This window comes from Schistocerca cancellata, chromosome 9 (genome assembly GCF_023864275.1).
Source record: "Schistocerca cancellata isolate TAMUIC-IGC-003103 chromosome 9, iqSchCanc2.1, whole genome shotgun sequence".
Lineage (NCBI taxonomy): Eukaryota > Metazoa > Arthropoda > Insecta > Orthoptera > Acrididae > Schistocerca > Schistocerca cancellata.
In genome coordinates this window covers 336,843,707-336,856,274 of record NC_064634.1, presented here as the reverse complement: position 1 = coordinate 336,856,274, position 12,568 = coordinate 336,843,707, and the positions used below count along the sequence as shown (strand labels likewise).

Sequence of the window (12,568 nt, the reverse complement as noted above, 5' to 3'; positions counted from 1 at the left end):
TCATCATTGTCACACAACTGTAAACATTGAAATCATATCACATAACATTCATAAGAGGTACTAAAAGAATATTCCCAATTGTTTGTATTAGATTGTTTTGTGCCCCTGATCCATTAAATATAAGGTCTACAGTATTAAAATTTTTCGAGGAAAGGCAAGCATTGAATGGTTACATGCTCTAACACAAGTCAATGACTTTGAATTAGACATCTAAGAGGTAACTCATACAGAGCAACCATGGTATTTGGACTGCCTAGATACAACTTTGTGGAATTATCTGGTCCTTGTAATTGCTATGAATCAACAATGAATAGTTGTATGTATATGATACATGTAACCAAAATAATTTCAGATGGTTGACACACATTATCCAATAGATAATCTACTATGTGCAACCAGCACAGGATGCAAACTGTTCAGATATGCTGAATACTACGTGTGGTGAATATGTATTGATAGTTGAAACTCTGTGGCAGGCTGGAACTCAGACTCTAAATTCATGTATATCACAAACAGTCATCTTAACTATCAGGCCATCTGAACATACCTCGAAGCCCAACTTAAACTTTCATCGCCATTGTTGTTTCCACTTCCTATTTCCAAACACTACCACCAGAGTTCTCCTAATAGCAGAGGTTTCCTTTGGAATATGTGGCAACAGTGCCACTGGAATATTGGCACTGGGTGTCCTTTATCAACTCCGTCGCCACACTCCCCCCTTCCCACATACCAGTGGGAAAGCCTCAGGCAGTAGTTTGGAGACATAATTAACAAAGTTCAAGTTAAATTTGGAGGCATTACCAGATAACCTAATGATTAAAGTCGCCGCTCATAACAAGCACGAATCCTGAACTCAAGTTGCAGCCTAACAAAATTTTCAATTGTCACTACATATTAGATACATAGATTATCCTGCATATCTAAATGGTTTACATCACAGTCATTCCATTCATTTAATTTCAGAGCACATAATTCATTTCATAGACAGGTTATCTAAGGCATGAGATTTGTGGACTGGGCATTCAGTTATTATAATACACCACACTGAGATTGCTTTGCCCTTTAAATCAGATTTATACAGTACTGTACCTCCACCTGTTGCCACATTACAAAATTTCACATTTTCTCTCTCCTTGAGTAACACTAGTATAGAAACATACGCAGCATATGGGAGCACGCTGCTAGAATGCATGTCTTCCTTAATGTTGAATAACTACTTTCAGGGAAGCATTTTCTCTATGTTCAATCACATTTGGAATGTTTCAGCAGATTAATAACAGTATAAGGTAATACCACAAAACTGTACTTACACTTGTGTTCTCGGAATCAGTGTTGTCTTATCAATCATTTATACCATAGGAAAAGGCTATTAATTTCCCACTGAACATGACATTTTAGTTTATTTCCTAACACTAACTTTCTGTTCACTGTTTTATTCATGTTTATTTCATCTTCAGATGCTTAGATTAATAAAACCGTGTGGCATAAATGAAAATATCAATTACAACTTATCTATAGTTTCAAGCTATCCATTAATTTGGTTTTAGCCTTGTGCAGTTCCTCTCAATTATTTAATAAAAATTTTTCTTCATCTCCAATACAATTCTTTGTTTCTAATTATACAATTATCTTTCAAAACTTGTTTCTGTGACCCTTCTCCATCTTGTTACTTACAAATCAGATCTGGTTATGTAACTCCATTACCTTGATTAACTTTTCTTTTTCTTTCCTATAGTCCGTTTTTCCCCACCTAACCCTGTGTTTCTCTTGACAAGGAAATAATTCAAACAGGTTAGTCTCAGTTTTGCAAACTGACGAGAAGTTAAATATGGTTACATATTTAAGTCACAAGCATTTATCATCCAAGATAGTAACACATACCTGTCACGCTGGTTTGATCCATCTTCCCTGTTGTTTGGGAAGCACAGACGTGAACTGTTTGTACTTATGTTCAAAGCTAGTTGTGATGTTTGGCTACTGTTTCTTTCAGCTGTCTCAGGCGTGGCTGACAAATTCCGACTAGAAGATCCACACTGCCTACTGCTACCTGCTATATAATGAAATAAACATATAGTACACTGTGGTGGTACTTCGGTAAGGGCTTGTGTTATTTTAAAATCAAATTTTTCATACAGTATCTACGGAAAATTTTAATATAATGTGTGGTGTACGTTACACATCTAGACTGTCATTCCATACAGACAATAAGCAGATAAGAAATTTCAAATACGAGAGTACTTTCATAGATTCTTATATCTTTATGCATCCAAAATAATCATGTTCTGTAAATAAGTTGTTTGTGTTCTGCACGTATCATTACAAAATTGTTTTCAATGTCATGAATATCAGTTTAGGGAACTGATACTCTTCTCCCATCAACATCATACAACTATGCACAAGAAATTAGAAGTTTTACATACAAGCAAGGCCTGAGGATTACACAAAAGGGAAATTTCTAATCATTTGTTTCAATGACTATTCTTATCACTATTATGGGAAGTACATTTGAAAATAATGAGAAATCACCAGTTGTATGAAACTTATCACTCCATTCTTAAATTTCAAAAGCTATGTATTGTGGGTTGCTGGAAAACTCTGAAAGATAACTAAGTAGATCGGAAAGAAAGAAAGGGCAACTTATTATTTTTCAATACTTTTTCAACTCAACTTCCCTCAAAGCTCAATTGGTATTATATAACTTCATCGAGCCATTATTACACAGCAGCAAGTTGAGTAACACAATAAACTTTTACGTGGTTAACAGCCACTAATAATAATAATAATAATAATAACTTACAATAACTCAGTAACGTGCTACTGTATGTTTTTATATTGATAATGAACACCCGTGCCCACAATTTTATGACACAATGAAACAGTACACACGCATGCCCCCCCCCCCCCCCCCCCCCCCACAAAAACACACACACACACACACACACACACACACACACACACACACACACACACATTGAAGATGTTACCAAGAAATATAAGAGGTCAAAAATACTGTACCCACTAACATGTGAAGAATAGATAGGGGAAAGTTAACACAAAAATTCGAAAATTTAAATGTATGCATGGAAAAATTACAACCTAAGTGGGAAAGACACGAGGAGGAGTGATGATTCTTTTGAATATTGTTTTCTCACACTTTCACGTAAGCCTTGTAACTCCCTGATGGCGGTGTTAGCTTTTTCTAGTCATGTATAAAGTAAGGTGAAAATAGCGATGTACATGCTGTTACTCATCTTGGCATTTAGTGGTAGGTCCTTTTAAATGATTCAAAAAGCATGGTAAGCCTAAAAACCATGACAAAAATTCATGATATTTAATTACAAGATTAGTGATCAACCAATCATTACACAAAACATGCAAAGCGAATAAACTTATAAAATCAATTTTAGAGAAATTTGTTATAGATCTTCTCAAACTATCTTATATATTGAATTCAACCGTTGGCATACACCATTATTGGAGAATATCAAGAAGGATTTCATCACGGAAGATATACTATCAATCAAATCTTTGTCTTACGCCAGATTGTAGAAAAATGGTGGGAGTTTGGCCAAGAACTACAAATACTGTTTGTTGACTTCAGAAAAGCATATGCTTGCATTCATCGGGAAAGTATGCTGAGGTGTCGGGAAGAGTTCAATTTTGCCAAGAAACTAGTAAGCCTCATGAAGGCCTGACTGATGGAAACTACAGCAAAGGTAAAAAATGGAAATAAAGTGACTGAAACATTCAAAATAAAAACTTGGCTACAGCAGGGTGATTGACTATCACCAGTTCTTTTCAATCTCACATTAGAGAAGGTAATGCGAGATATGTCATCTAATGAATTCACAGGATTCCAAGACTGGGGATGTGAACATCAAGTACCTCGGATATGCTAACGATATAGTGCTACTGTCTGGGTCGCAAGAAGAATTAGGGGAAATGGCTGACATTCTGGAAATAACAGTGAGGAAAATTGGACTTCAAATCAATTGTGGCAATGGTTCTACACCATGGACATAACGAAACTCAAGAACCACTTCCGCCCTTACAGACAACTGAAGGTCAAGTCTGGGAGTTCAAATATCTGGGCACAGTATTCAGAGATGAACCATCCAGTAATATGGAAATACAGGCAAGACTACAGGCCGAGTAAAATGGAAATACAGGCAAGACTACAGGCAGGTAATTGCTGCTACCACGGCCTTAATGCTCTCCTCAAAACCAGAAGTTTGTCAAGATATTTCAAAATAAACACCTACAAAACACTCCTACAGCCTGTAGTACTATATGGATGTGGCACCTGGAGTACAACCAAGCAAGATCTGAACAGACTGATGATATTTGAAATGAAAGTCCTTCGGAAGATTTTTGGACCAGTTTACAATAATGAGAGTGAAAAAAATGGAGGATTCGGCACAATACAGAGTTGTATGATATTTACAAAGAGCCGATGTCCTCTCCGGGGGATACTAACTTGATGAAGCACTGTCCGTGCGGGTGGAGAGGCTTGCGTATCTGCGTGAAGCTGAGGGCTATATTGAAGGTAGAGGAACTACTGCCGAAAAGGCCTTAGCCGATGGATCAGACTAAGAGTGTCCCACAACGTCCCATCTTCCCTACCTGCTCCTAGTCCTACCCAATTCCTTTTTCCAACCCAAGGTGTGATGCGATCCACGCCAAGGGGTGCGAGGCACATGGGAAGATGGATACTGGGCGACCTCCCTGAGTAAGTAGCCTTACACAGTGTGGGGTATTTGTGGTGTGGACCATGTAGATCCCTAAATGTCGTGGGACCAATATGGACATGATTAAAGAAAATAAATTGAGATCTCAGACACCCAAACATCGGGGTCAGGACCGATGGGAGGCAATTCCACTACTGAATCATGGTCTAGACCTGAGGCAGAAATGGAACCTGTAACCGAGAAGTTAGACCAGATTAAGATCAAAGCCTTGTCTGCGGGCCAGAGGAGGAAACTACTCAGAGAACAGAGGAAATAGGAATGGAAAGAACTGTTTCCTAAAGACAAGTGGTGGGAATTAAAGAGACTTGAATCTAAGACCCCCAGGAAAAATCTGTCTCAACTTGAAGGGGATATGCAGACCCCCACAACATCAAAGACAGGTAGCAAGAGGATAAGGGAGGACTCTAAGACTACCTCCTCCCTGGATAAGCGAGTCCAGAAAAAACAGAGGCAAGAAATGGGGAAACAGACCTATCATACTGCAGTCTCGGTTTTTAGGATGGCAGTTATCCAGCTAGGCTATCCACTGGCAGCTATCACCTCGCAGCAGGAGGAATTGGTACAGATGGCCCTCTTTGAAAATATTGGGGGGGGGGGGGGGGGGGGGGCTGGCCCAGGACCCAACTTCAGGATGGTCTATCTAGATTGTGGTGCCCTCATTTTTGTCTGCGAGGGAGTGCACACGGTGGAGTGGCTTAAGGACAAGGTGCCCATGATATCCCCTTGGGAAGAGGCGAAGCTGCTGGTCAAGACAGCAGGGAGGCTCTGTAAGACCATAAAGGTGTCAATATGGATGCCGAAGATCCTTAATGAAGTCTCTTCTAAGACTCTGTTCGAGAAAATAGGTGCCCAGAAGCCAAAAGTCTTGACAGAAGACTGGAGACTGGAGAGTGGTCAACCAGAAGGTTGTACTGGCAGGACAAACCCTGGTGGTGGAGGTCGGAGAGAAGTCTCTGAAGGCAATGTGGGAACAGGACCTGAAACTGTTTTTAGACTTCTTGCAGGTTATCATCAGGATTCTCAAAGACCTCAAAGATGGCAGCAAGATGGAGACTGGAGGTGCTGCAGATTAATCTGCAGCATAGTAAAGGGGCCTCTGCTGCCCTGAGTCACTGCCTGCGGAGACAGGAAGTGGACGTGGACCCCTCACATTAAGAGCATCTGCTCCAAGGTAAAAAGTATTCTAGCGAGTACCAGAAGGGCTCGTGACAAATACTGGGGCCTAAGCCCCAGGGGTATGCACTGGATATACGCCACAGTGGTTAGACATACGATTTCCTAAGGGGCCATAGTGTGGTGGAAGAAGGTAGAACAGTGGGTTGCAGCTAAGGAGCTTGCTAAGGTGCAGAGACTAGCCTGCTTAGCCATAGCAGGCGGAATTAGCAGCACACCAGACACTGGAATGGAAGCCATGCTGGACATGCCTCCACTACACCATTGGGTCAAGATGGAGGCAGCAGCTGGGGCATGCAGACTTAAAACTGACAAAAACTGGGTCTCTTTCGGATATCCAGAATCACACACTAACATAGTGAGTGAGGTAAATATAGGAATAGTGGGGGAAATGCCTGCGGACTATATAATAACTCCCAACTGCTTCAACAAGCCTTACAATATAATAATTGGAAGCAGGGAGCAGTGGAAAAAAACAGTTCGACACCGTACGGGGGACATCGTTTGGTTCATCGATGGGTCGAATACAGACCAAGGAGTTAGGGCAGGGGTGTACAGGGTTCAGCCAAGACTGGAGGGCATCACCTCTCTAGGAAAACTGGCCTCTGTATTCTAAGCTGAAATAAATGCAATCAGGGCATGTGTAAAGGAGAATATGCGTAGATGCTGCAATGACTGTAGCATCTACATCTATTCAAACAGCCAGGCAGCCCTGAAATCATTGGCAACTCCTACAACAAGATCTAAGATTGTTGCAGAATGCCACAGGGCTCTCTGGTGGAGCTAGGGGGAAGCAATAGGGTAAACCTAGTGTGGGTCCCTGGACACTCAGGGATATGTGGCAATAAATGAGCCGACAGATTGGCCAGGATGGAGGCAATGACTCCATTTATTGGACCAGAACCTGTCCTGACAATCACCAAGGCTATGATCAAACTAGAACTACGGAACTGGCTTAGGAAACAGCCCGCAGAATATTGGACTAAGGTCCATAAACAAAAACATGGTAAGGTAATGATGCCCAAGCCGTGTTTTAAAAGAAACTCTGTAATCCTGGGATTGAACAGGAAAGAGATCAAACTCATGACTGGACTGATGACAGGCCATGGGAATTTCAAAAAATACCTACACACAATGAGTATAGCGGAGGAAGACCCTAAATGTAGGATCTGTGATGAGGGTGAAGAAAGTGCATCACACCTAATCTATGAATGCATGGCATTGGAGAGCAAAAGATACAGAATCTTCGGGACAACTAGACCTGAAGAAATTGTGTCTAACAAAAAACTGGTAAAGGGTTTCCTTGCACTATTTAACAGCAATGGTTGGCTTTGCAAGATATACAGGGAGCAATACCACACAATAAACTCAGTTTCAGTGTGGGCAGTGGTGGGATAGACCTAAGCTGTTTTAGCTTCCCTATTAAAATCAAATCAAACAGCCGATCATCATGGCTATAATGAAGACATGATGACTCCAGTGGGCAGGACATGTTGTTCAAATGCAGGGCAACCGATGGCCAAAAACTGTACTCAACATCAAGCTAAACGGCAGAAGGCCTGTAGGAAGACCTAGAACTCAATGGAGTGACTTAGTATCCAGAGACCTTCAGAGAGTGGGACTCCTGGAAGGATGGCAGAAAGGAGCCGAAGACAGGCTGAAGTGGAGGCAATCTCTCAAAGCAACGTGCAGTCCATTGGGCCTGATCGCGTAAAGTAAAGTAAGTAGATAGAATGATTTAAAGAGTTGTTGACAGACCTCTAGGAAAATGCAGACGGTTAGCAAAAGAAAAGAAATGAGCAATTATCGTCAACTGTCTAGGTGAAATCAAAATGGGTTGTGAGAATTGTAATCATTTGATTTTGCCCCTTTACATGTTACAAAGAAAAGAAAGTCGTGAATTTCAGTACAATCACTGAAATATAATCTTGTCATAAAAAAATTCAGATTGTGTAATTCAAAGACCCTATTGTAAGTGTCCATTCAGTAAGACAGATTCTCAAATGAAATTCATCAGAAGTGTTGGTGGATTGAATTTATCTGTTCATGGGTGATCATGCTTTGAAATGCGTAAAAAACACCTTAATTGGTTTGAAAAGTATGATACAACACAAATAGCAATGGTCCCAACACAGCGGCCTAGAGCACACCCCAAAGTTCCTTCTACATCTGATGATGGCTCTCCATCCGAGATAACATGTGTCCATTCCTAAGAAGCGCAAGAGGAGGCTATAGATGCTTCATGTATCATGAATTTTGTGTGTATGTTCGTGTGTCTATCGACCTGCCAGCCCTTTTGTTTGGTAAGTGTATTATATATATATATTGTTATAATAGAAGGAAACATACCACGTAGGAAAAATATACCTAAAACAAAGATGATGTGACTTACCAAATGAAAGTGCTGGCAGGTCGACAGACACACAAACGAACACAAACATACACACAAAATTCAAGCTTTCGCAACAAACTGTTGCCTCATCAGGAAAGAGGGAAGGAGAGGGAAAGATGAAAGGATGTGGGTTTTAAGGGAGAGGGTAAGGAGTCATTCCAGTCCCGGGAGCGGAAAGACTTACCTTAGGGGGAAAAAGGGACGGGTATACACTCGCACACACACATATCCATCCACACATATAGAGACACAAGCAGATATATTTAAAGTATGTCTGCTTGTGTCTGTATATGTGTGGATGGATATGTGTGTGTGTGTGTGTGTGTGTGTGTGTGTGTGTGTGTGTGTGTGTGTGTGTGTGTGTGCGCGCGAGTGTATACGCGTCCCTTTTTCGCCCTAAGGTAAGTCTTTCCGCTCCCGGGACTGGAATGACTCCTTACCCTCTCCCTTAAAACCCACATCCTTTCGTCTTTCCCTCTCCTTCCCTCTTTCCTGATGAGAAAACAGTTTGTTGCGAAAGCTTGAATTTTGTGTGTATGTTTGTGTTCGTTTGTGTGTCTGTTGACCTGCCAGACTTTCATTTGGTAAGTCACATCATCTTTGTTTTTAGATATATTTTTCCTACGTGGAAAGTTTCCCTGTATTATAACTATATATATATAAAACAAAGATGATGTGACTTACCAAATGAAGGTGCTGGCAGGTTGACAGACACACAAACGAACACAAACATACACACAAAATTCAAGCTTTCGCAACAAACTGTTGCCTCATCAGGAAAGAGGGAAGGATGTGGGTTTTAAGGGAGAGGGTAAGGAGTCATTCCAGTCCCGGGAGCGGAAAGACTTACCTTAGGGGGAAAAAAGGACGGGTATACACTCGCGCACACACACACATATCCATCCACACATATACAGACACAAGCAGACATATTTAAAGACAAAGAGTTTGGGCAGAGATGTCAGTCGAGGCAGAAGTGCAGAGGCAAAGATGTTGTTGAATGACAGGTGAGGGATGAGTGACGGCAACTTGAAATTAGCGGAGATTGCGGCCTGGTGGATAACGGGAAGAGAGGATATATTGAAGAAAAAGTTCCCATCTCCGGAGTTCGGATAGGTTGGTGTTAGTGGGAAGTATCCAGATAACCCGGATGGTGTAACACTGCGCCAAGATGTGCTGGTCGTGCACCAAGGCATGTTTAGCCACAAGGTGATCCTCATTACCAACAAACACTGTCTGCCTGTGTCCATTCATGGGAATGGACAGTTTGTTGCTGGTCATTCCCACATAGAATGCATCACAGTGTAGGCAGGTCAGTTGGTAGATCACGTGGGTGCTTTCACACGTGGCTCTGCCTTTGATTGTGTACACCTTCCAGGTTACAGGACTGGAGTAGGTGGTGGTGGGAGGGTGCATGGGACAGGTTTTACACCGGGGGCGGTTACAAGGGTAGGAGCCAGAGGGTAGGGAAGGTGGTTTGGGGATTTCATAGGGATGAACTAAGAGGTTAGAAGAGTAGGTGGATGGCGGAAAGACACTCTTGGTGGAGTGGGGAGGATTTCATGAAGGATGGATCTCATTTCAGGGCAGGATTTGAGGAAGTCGTATCCCTGCTGGAGAGCCACATTCAGAATCTGATCCAGTCCCGGAAAGTATCCTGTCACAAGTGGGGCACTTTTGTGGTTCTTCTGTGGGAGGTTCTGGGTTTGAGAGTGTGAGGAAGTGGCTCTGGTTATTTGCTTCTGTACCAGGTCGGGAGGGTAGTTGCGGGATGCGAAAGCTGTTGTCAGGTTGTTGGTGTAATGCTTCAGGGATTCCGGACTGGAGCAGATTCGTTTGCCACAAAGACCTAGGCTTCACCAACACTTTTTTGCCTTTTTTCATACCAGATCTCCAGTTGCTTTCTAGTTCACCTTTGTCTCTCCCCATACATTTCTATCTTTCATTTTCATTTCAACCTCATGCTAAACTTTCCACCTTCTAATACCATGTCACCCTCACAACACCCCCACAATGACCCCATTAAGTTTTATTTACATTCCCTCCGCAAACATGCCTTCACCCTAGCCAGATTACGCTCGCATATTTTATTTTCTCAGGCTTGTCTGATATTTGGCATAACCTCCAAAGGCCTCACACTTAAAGTCCCATCTCTGGCTGCAACCCTTCTTTCCATCAGTCCCTATACCAGTTCCAAAGTGCACAAGCCATAGCCCACACCCGCCTAATCCTTCACCTATACATCGACTCAGCCAATGAACACACCCGTCAACTCCTATCCCTAATCAAAGTCCTCAGTCTTTCCTCTCCCACATCCACACCGGCTGTTCATAGCATCCTCCTACAGGCCAGCTGCAAATTAGAACAGCATGCCTCCACCTCAAAAAACTATCCAATCTCCTGGTTTCCCACCTCCGGAAAGGCAACTCACTCATCCTTCACAACCTTTCCAGCAAACCTCAACCACCTCTCATTGCACACAAACCCAGTCTCTCCCATCTACTCAATCTCCCACTTCCAGCTCCACTCCCTCCAAAACCTCAAAATTCCAGTCAACACAATTTGGTACCACAACACCCTAATTCAGTAGTTAACCTTTCCTCCAAACCTCTCTCCCAATCCGAAACCTCTGTCCTATCCAAAGGCCTCACCTTCAGCCCCACTCCCCGATTCAACCAAACAGCCCTCATCAAAGATTTACTGTCCTACACTCGTACTCTCTGCTGGAAGTATCACTTTGCCACAAAGAAAAATGATCCTAATCCTACCCCTAATGATCCAATTCCCCAAAACTCTATCCAAATTGAACCCTGCCTGGAACAGTTCCGTCCTCCGTCACAGCAGGACCCACCTCCTCTTCCTCAAAATCACCCTCTCCAAACCTTCCAGGAATTTCTGACTTCCTGCCTTGCCTCTCAATCCTCCTTAAAAAACCTTAATCCTACTCCCAACATCACCAAGGCTGAAGCCCAGGCTATCCGTGATCTGAAGGCTGACCGGTCCATCGTCATTCTTCCGGCGGACAAGGGTTCCACGACCGTGGTACTTGATCGTCGGGAGTATGTGGCTGAGGGACTGCGTCAGCTTTCAGACAACACCACATACAAAGTTTGCCAAGGTAATCCCATTCCTGATGTCCAGGCAGAGCTTCAAGGAATCCTCAGAACCTTAGGCCCCCTACAAAACCTAACACCTGACTCCATCAACCTCCTGACCCCACCGACACCCCGCACCCCTACCTTCTATCTTCTTCCTAAAATTCACAAACACAATCATCCCGGCCGCCCCATTGTAGCTGGTTACCAAGCCCCCACAGAACGTATCTCTGCCTATGTAGATCAACACCTTCAACCCATTACATGCAGTCTCCCATCCTTCATCAGACACCAACCACTTTCTCAAACGCCTGGAATCCTTACCCAATCCGTTACCCCCAGAAACCATCCTTGTAACCATTGATGCCACTTCCTTATACACAAATATCCCGCACGTCCAGGGCCTCGCTGCGATGGAGCACTTCCTTTCATGCCGATTACCTGCCACCCTACCTAAAACCTCTTTCCTCATTACCTTAGCCAGCTTCATCCTGACCCACAACTTCTTCACTTTTGAAGACCAGACATACTAACAATTAAAGGGAACAGCCATGGGTACCAGGATAACCCCTTCGTACGCCAACCTATTCATGGGTCGCTTGGAGGAAGCCTACTTGGTTACCCAGGCCTGCCAACCCAAAGTTTGGTACAGATTTATTGATGACATTTTCATGATTTGGACTCACAGTGAAGAAGAACTCCAGAATTTCCTCTCCAACCGCAACTCCTTTGGTTCCATCAGATTCACCTGGACCTACTCCAAATCCCATGCCACTTTCCTTGATGTTGACCTTCACCTGTCCAATGGCCAGCTTCACACGTCCATCCACATCAAACCCACCAACAAGCAACAGTACCTCCATTACGACAGCTGCCACCCATTCCACATCAAACGGTCCCTTCCCTACAGCCTAGGTCTTCGTGGCAAACGAATCTGCTCCAGTCCGGAATCCCTGAAGCATTACACCAACAACCTGACAACAGCTTTCGCATCCCGCAACTACCCTCCCGACCTGGTACACAATCAAATAAACAGAGCCACTTCCTCATCCTCTCAAACCCAGAACCTCCCACAGAAGAACCACAAAAGTGCCCCACTTGTGACAGGATACTTTCCGGGACTGGATCAGATTCTGAATGTGGCTCTCCAGCAGGGATAC

The 12,568-nt window shown here is 43.1% G+C and overlaps 1 protein-coding gene across 3 annotated transcripts in view; it reads right to left on the bottom strand.

Moving 5' to 3' along the window:
• The window catches only part of LOC126101604 (connector enhancer of kinase suppressor of ras 2), a 157,608-nt gene that overhangs the window by 19,106 nt on the left and 125,934 nt on the right, over positions 1-12,568 (bottom strand). For all 3 annotated transcript variants that reach the window (XM_049912283.1, XM_049912282.1, XM_049912281.1), the window contains one exon: positions 1,882-2,050. In XM_049912283.1, the coding sequence (XP_049768240.1) occupies positions 1,882-2,050 (169 nt within the window). The remainder of the gene's footprint in view (positions 1-1,881; positions 2,051-12,568) is intronic.